The 17,983-nt window shown below is 38.7% G+C and overlaps 1 protein-coding gene across 6 annotated transcripts in view; it reads right to left on the bottom strand.

The window, feature by feature from the left end:
* Nucleotides 1-644: 644 nt before the first annotated feature.
* The window catches only part of NOVA1 (NOVA alternative splicing regulator 1), a 100,238-nt gene continuing 82,899 nt past the window's right edge, over nucleotides 645-17,983 (bottom strand). For 5 of the 6 annotated variants that reach the window (XM_063439573.1, XM_063439568.1, XM_063439572.1 and 2 more), the window contains exons 3-5: nucleotides 13,977-14,143; nucleotides 12,563-12,634; nucleotides 645-4,793 (exon numbers count right to left, since the gene is read on the bottom strand). In XM_063439573.1, the coding sequence (XP_063295643.1) occupies nucleotides 3,786-4,793; nucleotides 12,563-12,634; nucleotides 13,977-14,143 (1,247 nt within the window). In that variant the 3' untranslated portion in view covers nucleotides 645-3,785. The remainder of the gene's footprint in view (nucleotides 4,794-12,562; nucleotides 12,635-13,976; nucleotides 14,144-17,983) is intronic. The other variant, XM_063439570.1, reaches the window with a different exon arrangement.

Below are 17,983 nucleotides of genomic sequence, written 5' to 3' on the forward strand. Positions count from 1 at the left end.
TCGTCAATGAAATGCATGATGCCCAGCTAAGATTACCGAGCACTAAGATTTGGCAAAAGGGGGAATGTAATTTTGCTTTTCACCCTGGTCAAACTAATTAAATATTTACAACGTCTCTTGGAAGCCACCTCTTTTATTATTATTTTTTTTTTTTAGCAGCCCTTTTGTCTTTATGCAGCATTTCCACTTTCGGGATAAATTTGCTCTGCCTCCTTTTGCTGCTCTGTATGTAGGGGCTGAAAGCACTATATACAGTTAACATCCAGGGTATTTCTCGGTAGAGAACATAACATTATACTAAATAGAGATTTATGGACCTTCGGAGATTGAGTGTGGCAACGTGCCACACTCACAGTATTAACCAATAGCAGAGCTTTATCTGTGGTGGGTGCCAAGTCAAGAAGCTGGCAACTGTAATCAGGGTGGCATCGCTGAGTGAATCAATTCTCTCTAATGCAGTGTGTTCTTTTTAACAAGGATATTTGAGCATGGAAAGCTGATGACCTGGAGCTTTGTGTTGGCGTACCTGCTAACACCAGGACAGTGAGGAAAATAAATCTGACAGGTATTATTCACTGTTAATGTATTATAAATGAATTGAAACTAGTGACATGCAAGGAAAATAATGAGACGGGAGACAGTGATGGTACATGATGAACAAAGCACATTTATAATGATATGAGTAAATATATTCGCATCATCGGCTAACCACTAGTTACACTGTTTTTTGTCATAAAAACGTACAGAGCTACAGAGACTAATAACGATAAATAACCATTACCAATTAAAACACAGTTTTACGACAGCTTTGCTCTTTCCATTTTAAAAACAAGCAATATCATTCCTTTTTTTTTTATATATATATCAGTTTTCTCTTCTTGAAAATGATTTTCGGTAATTAAAGAGAAAGTGAAAATGGGAGGAAAAACAAAACAAAAAAATCAACTTGATCATTAGACTGGAATGGTTGTAGGTCTTCCTGCTCAAGGGGGTCTGCAATACACCAGGTGGTAATGTGTTGCAGACTCCACTGGTAGTGGAGGGACTCAACAATGAACAGAAACTGTAAAGGAGTAAATGGGAGAGGAAGGGGGAAAAAGCAAGTAACAGAACAGAAGGAAACAAAGGTTGGAGTCAGAGTGGTAAATCGTTATTCCAAAGTTCCCAAGGTCCATCAGGTAGGGAACAAGGTTGACACTGCCAAATTAACATGGTAATGAAGATCATTTTTAGATTCAATGAACATAAAATAAATATAATAAAAATAAAACAAACAAAAAATAAAAATAAATCACAGTTCAGAAAGAGAGATGCTGGACGAGAAGCCAGACGAAAGGACATCACAATCATTGTTCAGTTATCAGTTGCACAGGAGAAGCAGCGAAAAAATGTCACTGAGTTGGTTATGATGGACGTTATCAATGGATTGAAGTTGAGATGGAAGGAAAACTGTCGTTTGGGGAATTTTCAGCCTGATGATCCAGAGGTAGCCAGCATTTTAGTTTGTGTTTTTTTTTTTGTTTGTTTTTTTGTTTTCAGTATTATTATTTGCTATTTTTGTGTTTTTTTTTTGTTTGTTTTTTTTTTTAAATTACTTTCTTGTCCATGGAATTTTTTTTTTTTTTTTTTTACGACTGCATGCATAGCATGAGAAGATGCTGGGTTTATGAACGACCACAATTTTAGTGGTTTGAGGTGGCCCAAATGCAGAGGTTAACATAATGATCTGGCTAGTTGGCACTCGGAAACATGGAGGAGGTGACAAATTGGAGAACAAAAAGGCTTCTAAAAGTAAAATAAAATTAATAACAATGGCCCTTGGAGGAACCTGCGCTGCGACAAGTAGACACACGCCGGAAATGAACACTACCTCAGCTAAACGAGCATGCAGGGAAGTACTGACTGAAGCCGACATAAAGATGCCCCACGGAAAAAGAACATGCAGGTAAACGACTATCGGAGCCTGCGGCGGCTGGTTCAGCCTTGCCCCGGAGGGATCAAAAACAGCTAAAAATCACAGATACTGTTCACAGTAAATTCTACATTGACAACACTAAGAGATCGCTAGTGTTAAAATTATACACAATCAGAAGCGTTTTAAAAGGCAACGCCCTCGCTAAGTCGTTGCAGATAATGAAACCTCATCAGCTAACAGTTGGCACTTTAATTTATTGTGTGTGTGTGTGTGCGTGATTTGGCTTAGAAAATTTCCAATACACACACAGCACAAGACTATATCTAAAAGGGGGAAGATGTTAATGGATTGACTGGTGCATGGCTGGCCAGGCACTGCAGGGTCAAGTAAAAATCCCAGTCTTGTGTACCCCAAATAAAAACTATATAAATGTAAATTGAAAGTGTTTTTCTTATATTTTTATTGGTTTGTGTTCATATTTTTTATTTTTATTTTTTACTTCTTCATCCTGATAACAAACTTCACTGTGAAGTATCATAGATGCTTTGAATAAAGACTGAAGTAAGAGGAATGCCTTTTGAAGAATCATTTTGCTGCCTCAACACTACACAGTGGCGGTAAATGGGTTAGCTAGCGCCGCCAATGTGAATTCTCACTGAGAATGTATCGTCAATGTTCTTTTAATGAGTAGCAAACAATGCTATCAGGGTGAAGAAAAAAAATTGCACAGGTGATTCATAAGACGGTAAAAACAAATAATAATAAAATAAAGCAAGACGGGGTGATAGACTGGGGATTAAAATAATTTTAGAGTGGAAGGGAAACCCAATGATGAAAGCAAACAGACACAGCTCTTGCAAAACCAAACTTAGCCCGTCAGAAAAGATTTAATCTGATGGGACCCATGAGTTGTGAATGAGAGAGATGTAACCTGGCCAGCCAAAAATATTCACCATCGTACAGGTTGTTATGAAGACACTGATCTGTAAACTTACCAAAAAGGTTCTTTTTTTTTTCCACAGTTTTAACCATTTTTAATATATATTTTACAGTGCTTTTTTTGCAACTATATTGCTTTTTGATAATATATATATATATATATGTATCTTTTTTGTTTTAATTTAAAACTATTTTTTTTTCTTTTTTTTTATTCCAAAACATGTTTCCCTCATACGCTGCCATCCCAGGGCAAAACGTATGAGTGAAGTTGGACAGTGCTTTTGATATTCTTTACTCCCTTTTGTTTTATAGGTAACTCCCCCACTCAAATCCCCCCTGCTGTTTTCCAGCAAAACAGTAGTTCAGTTACAGCGTCACCTAGGACTAATACTGAAGCCTTGTGGCTCTGAGGGGTACAGTAACACGTGGCTCTGCAATGTACTACTGGACTCTTCAGTGAACACAGGGTTAAAAAAAACTATGCGCCCTTTCATGTTTACATTCAGTTCATTTTCAACTACAACGATGCTGGTAAAATGGCAGGCTTCAAAAAACGTTTTACTTTTGACGCGTAAACAATAAAACCTTAACGAGAGAGAGAGAGAACCTGTCAAAAAACCTTCAAATTAAAAAATAAAAAAATAAAAAAAAACCACTAAAAAAATTCCCTCTCTGGAACATCCGCAGAACATGTATTATTTACAGATGCGCTTTGTCAACACTGTTGCGTTCATTTGCATAATTATATATTAATAACCCGACGCGCACTTCCCCTGCCAATAACAAAAAAAAACAAAAATTAAAAATAAAATTAAATTCAAATAAAAAATAAAATATAAATCGCTCCTGCAAAATACAGTACATCCATGAAAAGAAGAGGGGGGGACAATTAAGTTAACATCCAGGGAGGGGGGAAAAGGACTGAGGGCATTTAACCCACTTTCTGTGGATTCGCTGCCCGGACACCTTGCTCGTAAGTGACTCGTTGCGTGATTAGATACTGCGCAGCTTGTGTGGCGGCTGGCGTGCCTGTTATGGTTACCTTGCGGTTTCTGGTGCCGGGGACAAACTCCCCTTTTTTGGAAATCTGTATCCTGGCTCCAGTCAACTCCTGATATTCCACCAATGTCTTGCCGCCTTTGCCAAGGATGGCACCTACAAGGTTTTCCGGGACAGCGATTTCTACCACGTCCTTGGAGCCGTCCGTTGATTTTTCTGTGCCCAGGATAGCGCTAGCAGCTAGAGGGGAGGCAGCTCCGAAATATCCATTGGTTGCTGCAGTGGCAGCTGCCAGACTGCCCAGTGCAAACGTTCCAGCTGCCCCCCCTGCTGTACCACCCCCTCCAGTTGCTTCACTGGCATATGTGGCCAGCAGATTGGCGGCTGCGGCTGCAGCTGGATTGGCACTGGCAGCGGCGGCTGCCAATGCTCCAGTGGCTGCCGCTTGACTCAATCCCAGCCCCAGAGTGTTGAGGTTGTAGCCATAACTAGCTAGAGTGTTGAGGGCTGATGTGATAGCGACCAGATCGTTACCAGTGAAGCCAGAGAGCACAGCTGGAAAGGCTGCCACCCCGGCTAGGTTGGCATGTCCGAGGAGCCCTGCTGCTGCAGCTGCGGTAGGCAGGACCTCAGCAGTGTTGGCGTAGGGTGATCCTGTGGGATTCGAGTTAGCTACAGGTCCTGTGACATTGGCATAGCTGATATTTAGGCAGCTACCACTCTGTGGGTCCTCCTGGATCTTCTGTACAATCAGCTCTACGGCTTTACGGTTCTGCTCGGGCTCTCCACTCACTGTTACCACACGTTCCTGCAGGTTGATGCCGTCTGGCTTCTGAGAAAGCTGCACCCAGGCACCAGACTGCTCCATTACTGCTTTCACGGTGGCACCTCCCTTCCCAATGATCAGACCTGCAGTACTGTTGGGGACGATGATCTTCACCTGAGTTTGAAGAAAGATGAGGGCAAACACCAAGGGAAAGAGAAAGACAGATGGAAATCACATGAATAACAAAAAAAAACTGAGGTGGATCTATGTGTGACATGTTCATGTCTAGTGAAGGAATATAGTGCATTGCATGTTTGTGCATTTTTACTGTGTGTCTATAATTTGTAAACTGTGATTCTCATAGAAGAGACTTCCTAACTGCTACATTTCAGGAAACCTGCACATTTTAATTCATTAACAATAGCCCTATTTTGGAACATTCATCTCGAAACACACACTCACTAAATAAGCACAACAGTCTTCACAGTAAAACAAACGCCATTCTCAGCCAAGAAAAAAAACCTACCGTAGATTAAGTCAAGCGAAGGTCTTTTTTGAAATCTAATTACAGAATTCATACATAAGGCCTACGTTCAACCAATGGGGAGGCTGGCAAGCATCTGTTCACAAACCTAATCATTATGACTAACATTTGCGTAAAAATACATATATTTTTTGGTTAGAATCCATTTAGTGTGCTTTACAAAGTCATTGGGCAATTGAGGAACGTAAACGTAAAATGATATGGTATTATATAGTAAAATTCTACTATATAATTCAAGGGATAAGATATTTATATTTTTCCATATTTATATGGAAATATAAAGCTACGCTACAATAATGGGTGGTATATTTAAAAGTCTGCTTGATTCTGTGTAACTGTATTCCTATTCGTATTTCCGATTTCTGGTAATAAAGAGAGAGAGTGTACAAACACTGGGAGCCTGAGCTTGGGGCTTGACTCAAGAGGAGGATGTGATCAGGATTTGTAGAAGGGAATGGAATTACATCCCATATAGACCACAATCTTGATCTGCTCTCTTTGTAGATCACCAGCTCAACACAGATATCACTATAGTGCATTTTGAAAGGGTTATAGGTTGTGCACTTCTAACGAATTGGCTGGGTGGAAAGCAACGGCAGTGGGAGTAGCTACTGACAGGCGCTCAGAGGCAATAGAACACCCGTAAATTACAAAATCGCTGGCAGGACCAAAGAGCGCAGAGTGTAATTGACTGTAATGAAACATTGTAATGAAATGATTGATCTAATTAGCCCGGCCTGGTTTATCAGTTGTCCCCTCTGAATGTGGTGAGTTTTGAAGGAGCATGCTCGCTACATGTTGTGTCTACAACTGAGAGAAAAAAAACGATGGGATGTGCTTTAAAAAAAAAAGGAAAAAAAAAAGGGTCTTATATTTGCTGGAAGCAATGGCAAGGTTAAGAATGCGGGGGTAAAAAAAAATGAAATGCACTTATCCTGCACTTTGGAGATGAAGCAATTGTACTCTTATTACGAAGTCACTTTACTGTCACACTGACTAGTGTGTTAGCAAGTGCTGACAGTGTTTGTCCGTGTTTCTTGTAAACACTTCACAAATTGTAAGCTTGTATTTCTGCTATATATTCTATTTGTGCACAGCAGAAATGTTGGTTCGCCCGAACAGATTGCCGTCAATTAGAACAAAATTTGGCCATTATTTTAGGATTGGAATTTTACTTGGATGAATGAAATTTGTGCGAACTGCAGCCGCATCTTGTAGCTGTATGTGCTCAGGGAACTCAGAGTTACATATCTATTGCATAAATAGGGGTATGCAACCTTTTAGCAACACAGTGCCTAAACAACACATTGAAGTTCCTTGGCATGTCTGTCCTATCTTTTTAAATTAATGTGCGTGTAAGTTGCCATATTCTGGTTGTGTACTGGTGCTGCAGATTGCTTTGTAGTGTTGTATTTGTGCATATGTTGGGTGTGTATATTTTGTGGTACTGTGTGTGTTACACAGCCCACATACATATGTATCATGTTATGCGAATAGTGTCCCGCTGTTCCCCTAGCCTGGCCACTGGGAAGGAGCTATTAAATAAATAAAAATGTGGTGTCTGGTGGGGGCTCTACATATAATCATGGGGGGGAGGAACCAATTGTCCGCCTCCGTCCCTACCCACTGGTAGCAGGTTGGTACTCTAAATATAACGGGGCGAGAGACTTTTTGTTCCTCTGCAGCACCCATTCAAAAAAATAAAATAAAATAATTATTATTATTTTCATTATTAAATAACACACACACACACACACACACACACACACACAACCCAACCCACCCACCATCAACTGTCTTCTATCTAAAAACCTATTGTCTTCAGGCCAAATTAAAAATAAAATAAAAAAACATGAAGACCTGTCGCAACTATTAAAATAAAAAAAATACAAAAATACAAAAAGGAAAAAAAAAAAAAACCCCACATGCAATGCAAATGAAAATAATTACTCTTCAACCAGTGTGCTTTGCGCAGACTGAGCATTCATAGCAGGAAAAGCCATTATAAGGACTTTCTCATGTTATGTAAGCACAGTAATGAGAGCTCTGACCGACATTGCACATTGTGGACATATTTACCACACTATGTAATATAAGTCACTCTGTCTCCCACCTGGCGCAATGTGTGGGGCGACAATAGGTCATATAGTATTCAATATAATGGTCATTATATGTTTACATTTAATAACCCTTTTTCTTCTAGAGATATGGTTTAGTGTTTATGCCTTTTTTGTTATGATTGTTTTGCATATTTATTATTCATTAATTTATTGTTACCTTAATAATTAATTGGGTTTTTGTATCTTTTGGAATATTTGTACTTGCAGTTTAATTTGTGGATTATTGCATTTGGCTTGGTTTTCGGCTGAGCAGGGGTTAAAGTTTTAATTAACCTGCCGCTGATGATCTGTGTGAGCCTTCAACTATTTAAACAGGGGGTATTCATTTTAGTTAGTGCCTATGATCACGTGCGCGTTCCCGCATGAAACATGTTAGGTTTGAGGGGCTGGGATAGTCTGCAATAAGGTATCGTGCATTTTAATTCATTTTTGCACAATCAAGAGAATGCTAATTTGTATTTTTTTTTTAAACATTATTAATGTGTATGACACCTTATTTGCATGCTCATGGAGTCCCTATGGCATTATGGGGGATGTAGTCCACAACATCTGGAGTGCTGAAGGTTGCCTATCCCCTGCCCTATGTGAATGGATGGGGAATGCTCTTAGGGGTACAGTACTGCCATAAAAACCTTCATTTATTAAAATTACTAATAAAATAATGGTAATAATAGTAACTGATAGGAATCTTTCATTCCTCAAAGCTGAGTGGCAATGTTTCAGCCATTGCTTGATAAAGGCTTTGCTGAGCAGATATGTCATTGTTCAGCTGTGTGAAAGGATTCCCATCATTTACCTCTCAGAGTACTTGGTCCCTCAATTTAATTGAAACAGTTGCCTAAACTAGTGGTTTTTAGTCAGTTACCTAAACAGTTGCCTAAACAGTTGCCTAAACTAGTGGTTTTTAGTCAGTTACCATAGCACACTGGTGTGTCTCATGCCCCTTAAGAGCTGGATTAACAATTAGGTGGGCCAAGGCAGTTGCCTACGGCCCTGCTGACACCTGTCAGGACCCAGAGTCTTGGCTCTAACTCAGAGACCCTGATTGAGACGGCAGGGTGATCAAAAGATCGCCTTGCCTGGCTCTGCACTCCATCACTGCACTGAGGGAGCATGTAGTGTGCACCTCTGTCAGGTGACTAAGTGCTCCCTCTGAGCTCAACCACCAGGGTTCATACCCCGTCCTGAGAAAAGGTAATCAGAAGAGGGGGCACACTGTTTCTCCCCCATACAATAACATTGAGCCACAACATGTACACCCCACACAGACACACAACGTTTCCTTCACACACACAACTCAGAAGTCAGGCTTCTAGGCAAGAGGGACACTACAGGTACCAAAACAACTTTAGCTTAATGGAGTAGTGTTGGTGTATAGATCATGCTCCTGCAGTTTCAGAGCTCAATTCTCAGTCATTTAAGTGTTAAATCACTGTGTTTATGCAGCCCCAGCCACACCTCCGTGCATGTGACTTACACAGCCTTCCTAAATACTTCCTGTAAAGAGAGATCTAATGTTTAACTTCTTTCATTGCAAATTCTGTTTAATTTAGAAGGCTATAGCCAGAGCAGGACAGAACACATTCTAAACACTACAGGAGATACAGGAAGCACAGACTGCCGCTGGGCAAGTAATACTTCCTGATATTATTTTTAAACCTTTGCCCCTCTAATTTAAGACTATGTCCTCTTGTTGTGGTAGTTTTTCTTCTTTAAAAAAAAGTCTCCTCCTTTACTGTGTTGATTCCCTTTATGTATTTAAATGTTTCTATCATATCCCCCTGTCTCGTCTTTCCTCCAAGCTATACATGTTAAGTTCCTTTAACCTTTCCTGGTAAGTTTTATCCTGCAATCCATGAACCAGTTTAGCAGCCCTTCTTTGAACTCTCTCCAAAGTATCAATATCCTTCTGGTCTCCAGTACTGCGTACAATGGCATGAGCACTTCCCTCTTTCTACTGCTAATACCTCTCCCTATACAACCAAGCATTTTGCTAGCATTTCCTGCTGCTCTATTACATTGTCTGCCTACCTTTAAGTCATCAGAAATAATTACCTCTAAATCCCTTTCCTCAGATGTTGAGGTTAGGACTCTATCCAATATTCTGTACTCTGCCCTTGGGTTTTTACGTCCAAGATGCATTATTTTGCACTTATCCACATTAAATGTCAGTTGCCACAACTCTGACCATTTTTCTAGTTTACCTAAATCATTTGCCATTTGGCTTATCCCTCCCGGAACACCAGAAAAGCTTTAGCTAAGTGAAGCAGTTTTGGTGTATAGATCATGCATCTAACGTTTCACTGCTCTAATCACTGCCATTTAGAGCACATTTGTTTATGCTTGTGCAGCCCTAGCCACACCTCCCCTGGCTTTGACTTGCAGCGCTTGCATGAAAACAAAATACACTTTCAAACTTTAAACATTTTTATCTCCTGCTCTGTAAATTTAACTTTAATTACAAACAGGAGGCTCCTGCAGGGTTTAGCAAGTTATTCAATATTCACAGAGCAGGAGACAAGCCATTCTAAATTAAACAGAATTTGCAGTAAAAGAAGTATAAACATTAGATGACTCTTTACAGGAAGTGTTTATGAAGGCTGTGCAAGCCACATGCAGGGAGGTGTGACTAGGGCTGCATAAACAAAGTGATTTAACTCCTAAATGGCTGAGACTACAGGGACGTGATCTATACACCAAAACTGCTTTATTAAGCTAAAGTTGTTTTGGTGACTTTATTGTCCCATTAAATTTGCATTACCTAGTTTAGGATTTAAGCCTCTAGTCTAGAGTGTTTTATCAAAATCTGTCACCGCAATGTTGTTTTAGTATATTTTTTCACACGATGTGTCAAGTTTGACCATCAAAATTACGATAAAGAGGAGATTAAATTGTTTAGTGGACTTTTTTTGTGGAGACTTCTGTAACTGAGGGAGGTCCAGAGCTACTGTGCAAGATATTTTGCAAAAAAGTACATAATAAATAAATAAAAAAAAAAAAATCCTAATCTCAATAAACCACATAATGTTCAATAAAGCTACGATTTTAAAATCCTCAAAGTAGTGTAATTTAAAAAAATCTGCACTCTGTCATTGTCGCTCACTCATCTCATACTTTGCTTGGTTTTTGTTGCACGTCCTTTTACAATTATTGTACAGCTGCATAACTTGACTGCAAGGTTGCTTGAACTAGACTGGACAGCCATTAATTTAACCCCTTAATGACCAAACTTATGGAATAAAAGGGAATCATGACATGTCACACATGTTGGGGTTAAAGGGGTTAAAGGAAAACTAAGCACCATAACAACATTCTAGTGTTCCTACAATTGTACCTTTCAAATCCTTGCTGATTTCATTATCTTTCACTACATTTCCATTACCTTATGATATAACTTGAGAAGCATAACTTTCTTATTTACATGCTGTACCTGCTTACACTGTGCAAGTTATCCTTGTGGATCTGCAGGAGCTGTGCAGCACAGTGGACAGACTTTACATGTAAAATAACAAAAAATGCAATGATGTAAAAGGTACGATTGCAAGAAAGCGGTGGATGAGTGTGCCTTTTAATTCTACGCTGAAATAAGGTCTATGATTTAGTTATTTTTACTGGCTTTGTACATCTGTTCCACTGAATCAAGTAGTTCTAAGATAATTTTAATTTTATTTGAAAGAAGTACTAAATGAGCCCTGGTCACTTTATCTAAATGACGTGGTCTGGGTGCAGTGGTCCTGTCATTTTAAACCTGCAATGTAAAACATTGTAATTATTTACATTGCAGGGTTAAGTAAACCTCTATTTGCTGTCTTCCTGAGTAAAACTAGTTCATGTGAAGCTGTCATACGGGGCAGCTTGGATGCCTGCATGGCACTCACCGCGCATGCACATCAGGCCCCCAATGGTTCTCTAAAAGATGCATTGGATTGGACCATCGTGGAGGCCATGCCTCCTCCATGACATTGCAGTAGGGGAGAGGACACCTCGGCACTGGAAAAAGATTAGTAAAAATACTTTATTAAAATTTATTGGAAGAGGGAGGCTCTATAACTAGGTCCGACTAAAGTGTTAGGAAAACAGTTTTGTATTCCTAACGCACCAGTGTTCATTCAGTATAGAGGTGGGGGAAAGGTGTCTCTGCATCTGTCTATGGGGCATAATTCCGCTTTAAATAAGTCAGCTATCTTTTACTGTCAGGTTTACTAATCATTGTAACATAAATCTTCTATGAACTGTCGTATAGTACTTAAAGAGTTGCTAATTCAGCATAACCACTACAGCCCACTGTAGTACTTATGATGCCAGGAGTACTATAGTCCAATTCCCAGTAATGGGGCAAATGGTTTAGTAACGGTTTGCAAAATGACCTGGGTCCCCATCTGGCTTTAAGGCTCTTTTTCCTCCTGAGGTATGCACTTCTGGCTTGTGAAGAGCTGCAGCAGCCGATCCAGTTAATATTCATTGGTTGAGAGCAGAAGCTGACCGTTTTCAGCCAAAGAATAGCACACTGGGCAAAACAATTTGCACAGAATGGACATTAGCCAGTCTGAAAAATCTGTTCCGGGCTGGCTAATAAAGTCTCTGACAGACAGTGCCGAAGGTGCAGTTACACCTCTGCCAGCCAAATGGTTAAATTCGGCAAGTGCAGCGTTTCATATCAAAATGCATACAGACTCCAGGCACAATAACCACTTCAATCACTGAACGTTATAGTGCTTGGAGTCTACCTATAGCATACACTAAATATTTAAAATCTCTTTTGTGGTTTATTCTATAAATGAAAGAATAATTGATTTCTAAAAATAATAAAACATTTTTTTTTTCTAAATCTCAGATTCACCTATTGTGGCCTACAATCCCTTTGTTAATTTTCCCCAGTGCAATGATTAGTGGATAACCCATAATGTGTATCAAGGGATTACAGCTACATACATGAAAAAATGTGATCACAAATGAGTACACAAATGTATTTTTTGTTATTGAAAACAGAAAAGTATTTTGCAGTTACATTCATTCGTCTAACGTGGTAAAACAAATCATATTGAACAAACTAAAACATTACTGACAAAAGTTGTAAGGTTGTAACAAACAAGTTGCAACAAACAAGTTGTACAATGTACGTGTATATCTGCAATAAAATCTATGGTCTAGCTATGAGATAGTTAGTAATACGTCCATAAGGCCTCTATCCCACTTGAAGTAAGGATGACATCTAACATGTAGATGGAGCTATGCTTCTCTACGTGAAATAATATGGCACATGGAGAATGGTACAGTACCTGGCTGGCTCTGGAGATGGTCATGGGGTCAGATGGGGAGGACTTGGTGGCTGGTGGTAATGATGACAATGTCTGCAGAACAAAGCAGGGTCAGAAGCAAAATCCAGTCAGCTATAGTAATAAAATTACCCGTTCATTGCAAGAGACGGCCTGTTCGGTATTAAAAATAGAACCACAGACTTGTCTGACAACGAAGGGGTTAAATTAAAGAAAGGGAGGGAAGGGGAGGAAAATAAAAGGATAAAATTAAAAATCATTCCTGGGAACAGCAAGGGTGGAGAGGAGGATGGATGAGATCGGATTCGTGATCGAAAATAAAACAAATCTCAACTGGTAACAAAAGCAAAAAAAAATAAAAATAAAAAAAATAGAATTAAATAAAAAGAAAGAAACAAACTCATATTCACAAGTCCAAGTAAAATCAGTTTTAGATGGATTGTATCAAACAAACAGGAGCCAGTCTCACCCTGTAACACAGAATTGTAATTAGGGTGGCTGGTACCCTATTGTGTGATAATAGTAGTCTCATATACTAACAGCACATCTGCCTGTTACGTGAGACAATATGTTACAACACAATAGAGGGATGTGCAGCTTGTTTAATAATTATTAACCTCGGCATAATTAGCAGATATTCAATATAGAAGCCATTGCTAACATTAGAAGTTTAATAGACTGAGAATTGCATATAAATGAAACAGACAAAGCCAAGAAGTGACTATATAGTGAAATTCCCTGGGACGGTTCTGTTCTCAAATTGGTAATTTTTAACTTCACTTTTAGATTAGTAAGTGCAGTGTAAAGCTGTTGTGAATCAATGTGAATGGTTAGGGAGAGACTAGGTCTTGTTATTCAAATACATACATTTATAAAGCCCAATAAGTGTCAGACCGAGGATGAAAAATATTAAAATGTGTTAGAAGTGATGCTTTATCTTGACTCCCATTGAAAACTGGGAACAATGCTGTTGGTTTGTTCAGGACGTCGACACAAGCCTTCCCATCTCAAACATCAAGGGCCACTAATCTTGCAGAGTATCAAACTGTCTTTAAATAGCCCGTGATTAATATATCAGTTTACAGAGCACATTCCAAAGCAAATGCTAGGACAAGCACAGGGATATGCAACTTATGTAAACACCAGCTTAATGTACTACAACATCCATCGGCTATTAGCCGAGAGTAATGGGACCTGTAGTTAACACAAGCGGGATCTGGCTCGGGGACTCTGGCTATTGGTGGCTCCAGAGGTTTTGATGTTGGACCTGCTTGGGTCAAGGATAACTAAATATTTGTTACTGCTGTTGGCTTGGTCTGTTTACAGCAAAGGTGCCTCATAACGTTATTATATGTGTTAATAGTTTTACAAGACATTCTACTTCTCACTATCTAGATCTATAGAAGTTTACACGTACTTGTTTAATTCGGTCTGGATTCACCGTGGTTTGTGGTTGCAAGATGCTGACGGGTTCGGTCTTGGCCACATTCTGCGGCATCTCACGAATTTTCTCTGCAATGAACCCATGGACTGCATTGAGGGCTTCGACTGTGCCCTGGATTAGACAGACACGCTCTGTGGTACCTATAAAAAAAAAAAAAGAAGACTCTGAAATCAGGAATCGGCCTCTCCATATAACTCGATAGCGGCATGTCTCTTAGCAGTTATATTTCGGACTAGCCCAAACCTGGGACCATTGTTTGGTTTCACATCTAACATATTGTGATACACAGATATTCTCTAAAGTCAGAACAGTTAGGAATTCACAGTAAATTTTAGATGTTTTTATTTTTCAAATTCACAAAATAAATAATACAAATATTTAAAAAAAAAATCTTAGCTTGTTAGATCCCTCTATCATGCGTGACTTTATTATGCTCTAAAAAAAAATATGACATTAAAGAAGAGATTTCTGTAAAGGATTATCAAACACAAGAGTAATATCTGGAATGACATCCTGCATAGGTAGAAAAGACTATATTCTTAAATGTATGTGAAATATCCCTAACTTATGGAATTTAACATATCAACCTGAATCACTTACTCAGGTACATAATAACAGACGTTAGTATCTCGAACATACAGACATTTACTGCTAGACAATAAATATTACACATTGGTTTAGTGCTATTCAATATAGTTTTATAATATTTACCTAGTAGATGTCCTTCATAAAAGAAGATATACTACTAGAAAAGCTACAATTTCTGGGGAAATTGTGTGAAGTGTTCTTGCCTCCACCAGTAGTCTACAACTGGAGTGGGCGAAGTAACTGTTATTATTTATTTATATAGCACATTTAATTGCAACGTTGTTGCCCAAAGTGCTTCACAGTTACATTAAAACATACAGTTATACAAACCATTAGCAGGTGCAAAAGGCCCTGTCCATGACATCACTTGCTGCTGCAGCCTTGCACAGGTCAGAGTATTTTTGCGGTTGCCATCTTCAAACGGTCATATTTTAAAAACTATAAATCCTACAGTGAAGAGCTTTATATTGTGAGAATCTCAAGACCCAGACCTACATTTTGATGTATAGTATATCTCTGAGATATTAACAATGAAGGCACAGTCGCAGTTTCGAAATTGCCCTTCAAATGTGAGCTTTGCAGAGTGGAGTTTCAATGAATGTCAATGGAAGGCGTGAGTTGCAAACAAATGGTCATATTGTGAAAACTATCAGGACTATGGCTTAGCCGTGGACATTTCTAGTGGCAGCAGGGATAGCTGAACGTTTTGATATAAGATTTGTGTAGGTGGGCCTGAAAATGAGGGAGTGGTGGCAGTTTAGAAATCATGTCCTGATTTTTCAGCTTTTGCCAGCTCCCACTCTAGCTTTGCCATTCATTCCTATGGGACAAATCTCGCCACAAGAACGACGATATTCCGTGAACCATTCGGCGAAACGTTCCACAAAGTAATAGCAATCCGATCGGGAACAATCTGCACATTTTGGTATATTTTTGTCTATGTAGTGTAAAAACTGTGGGAGGAGTTAGGGTGGCAAATTTGGCTATAATAAGAATAAGAATAAGAACTAGAAAAGCTACAATTTCTGGGGAAATTGTGTGAAGTGTTCTTGCCTCCATCAGTAGTCTACAACTGGAGTGGGCGGAGTAACTGTTATTATTTATTTATATAGCACATTTAATTGCAACGTTGTTGCCCAAAGTGCTTCACAGTTACATTAAAACATACAGTTATAAAAAATTAGCAGGTGTAAAAGGCTTTGTCTATGACATCACTTGCTGCTGCAGCCTTGCACAGGTCAGAGTATTTTGGCGGTTGCCATCTTCAAACGGTCGTATTTTAAAAACTATAATTCCTACAGTGAAGAGCTTTATATTGTGAGAATCACAAGACCCAGACCTACATTTTGATGTATAGTATGTCTCTGAGATATTAACAATGAAGGCACAGTCGCAGTTTAGAAATTGCCCTTCAAATGTGAGCTTTGCAGAGTGGAGTTTCAATGAATGTCAATGGAAGGCGTGAGTTGCAAACAAATGGTCATATTGTGAAAACTATCAGGACTATGGCTTAGCCGTGGACATTTCTAGTGGCAGAAGGGATAGCTGAACGTTTTGATATAAGATTTGTGTAGGTGGGCCTGAAAATGAGGGAGTGGTGGCAGTTTAGAAATCATGTCCTGATTTTTCAGCTTTTGCCAGCTCCCACTCTAGCTTTGCCATTCATTCCTATGGGACAAATTTCGCCACAAGAACGACGATATTCCGTGAACCATTCGGCGAAACGTTCCACAAAGTAATAGCAATCCGATCGGGAACAATCTGCACGTTTTGGTATATTTTTGTCTATGTAGTGTAAAAACTGTGGGAGGAGTTAGGGTGGCAAATTTGGCTATAATAAGAATAATAAGAATAATAATAATAATATATATGTGAGATAACATTAAGTGGTCTTGCTATGCAAGAACACTTAAATATAGCATAATCTCTAAATTAGAAAAATATTGATTAGCTTACAGGAAATAGTTATTCTATCAGGCATTACGACAGAAGAGATTTTGGTACGGATGCTAACAAATCAAGAATATATATTTTTTTCCATTTAAATGTAAGAATATTTTTTTTGAAACATCAATTTCGTGTACACAAGAATGCACAATTATACTTGATTTTTTTTATTTCTTTTATGGAGTGTCAGACAGATACAATAAATCTATATTTTGCCAGGAAATAGTCTGTGAGTGGGAGAAGAATTATCTCCCTTCATTTTAGTGCTTTTCGCTCCCATAAAGTGGCACAGTAATTCTCAGCGGTGATCCGTACGCCAGTCCCGCTGCCAGGGCTGCGGTTTCCACTGGCAATAAAAAATAAAAAAACGTAAATCAGAAAACTCTGGGAAGTTTTTGTCATGTTTAAAAGCTTTCAGGCTTCATTAGTGTCTAAAAGCAAAGGCAGAGTCCTTCATCATCATCATCATCACTAGATTGCCAAAACAGTGCAGAGCGTTATACTACTGCGGAGTAGTGAGAGATCACATAAAAAAAGAAATATATATATAAAAAAAAATAATAAACAACAAAGCAAAAAAAAACACAGCAGCCCGTAATAAGCACTTCTACTGTAATATAAATCATCTAATTAAACTGCACAGTGAAACAGAGGAAGTCATAGAATAGCTTCCCCTAGTTGTGCCAAAATCATAAACCGAACAGGTGCAAATTAATCAATTCAAAGAGAACCTTAATACAGTGACAGATGAATGAGCAAACCTTGTGAAAAATAAAAATATATAAAGGCATTTCTGTTTCAAATTAACACGTGTAATGTTACTATTCACAAAGACTATTGCTATGCATAATTATCCCCTGTTTTCTTTTCCTGCTTAAGAGCTTCTTTGATTACGGTATCTCATCACTGACACTGAGAAAGTGGTCCGATTCTGGGCGCAGAACACAGAGGAGCTCCAGAATACCTAATGTTTGTTTTACTAAAGGTGATCGGAGTTCTCTATGAATTCTAAAATCTGCAGGACTATTGAAAGCACTGATGGCATTACACAGTGAATGTACTAAATGTGGTGCATTTACATCCCAACATTTCAAATGGACAAAGAGGGACACTTTAATTTTAAGAGTGGGAAGGTGTAACAATTGTAGGGGTATGGTTTACCCCAATATAGGGTTTTTACTTACAAACTGAGGAATTGTAGAGAACCGATATGAAATAAAAGTTCAAAAGAGCTAACCTAGTTAAATAGATGAGCTAGACACTTATTTTTCCAATTTGGATAGTAATGTCATAAAATTTGCAAGTCCTTATTTAATATTCCACAAATCCTCTCTTAATGAATACTCTCGAGGGTGCCAGATAATTAATTGATACAGTATTAATTGCCAGGAATGCAAACTGAACTTTTGATTTTATGGCAAAATAACCAAAAACAAATCTCAAAA

Source organism: Pelobates fuscus, chromosome 13 (genome assembly GCF_036172605.1).
Source record: "Pelobates fuscus isolate aPelFus1 chromosome 13, aPelFus1.pri, whole genome shotgun sequence".
Taxonomy (NCBI): Eukaryota; Metazoa; Chordata; class Amphibia; order Anura; family Pelobatidae; genus Pelobates; species Pelobates fuscus.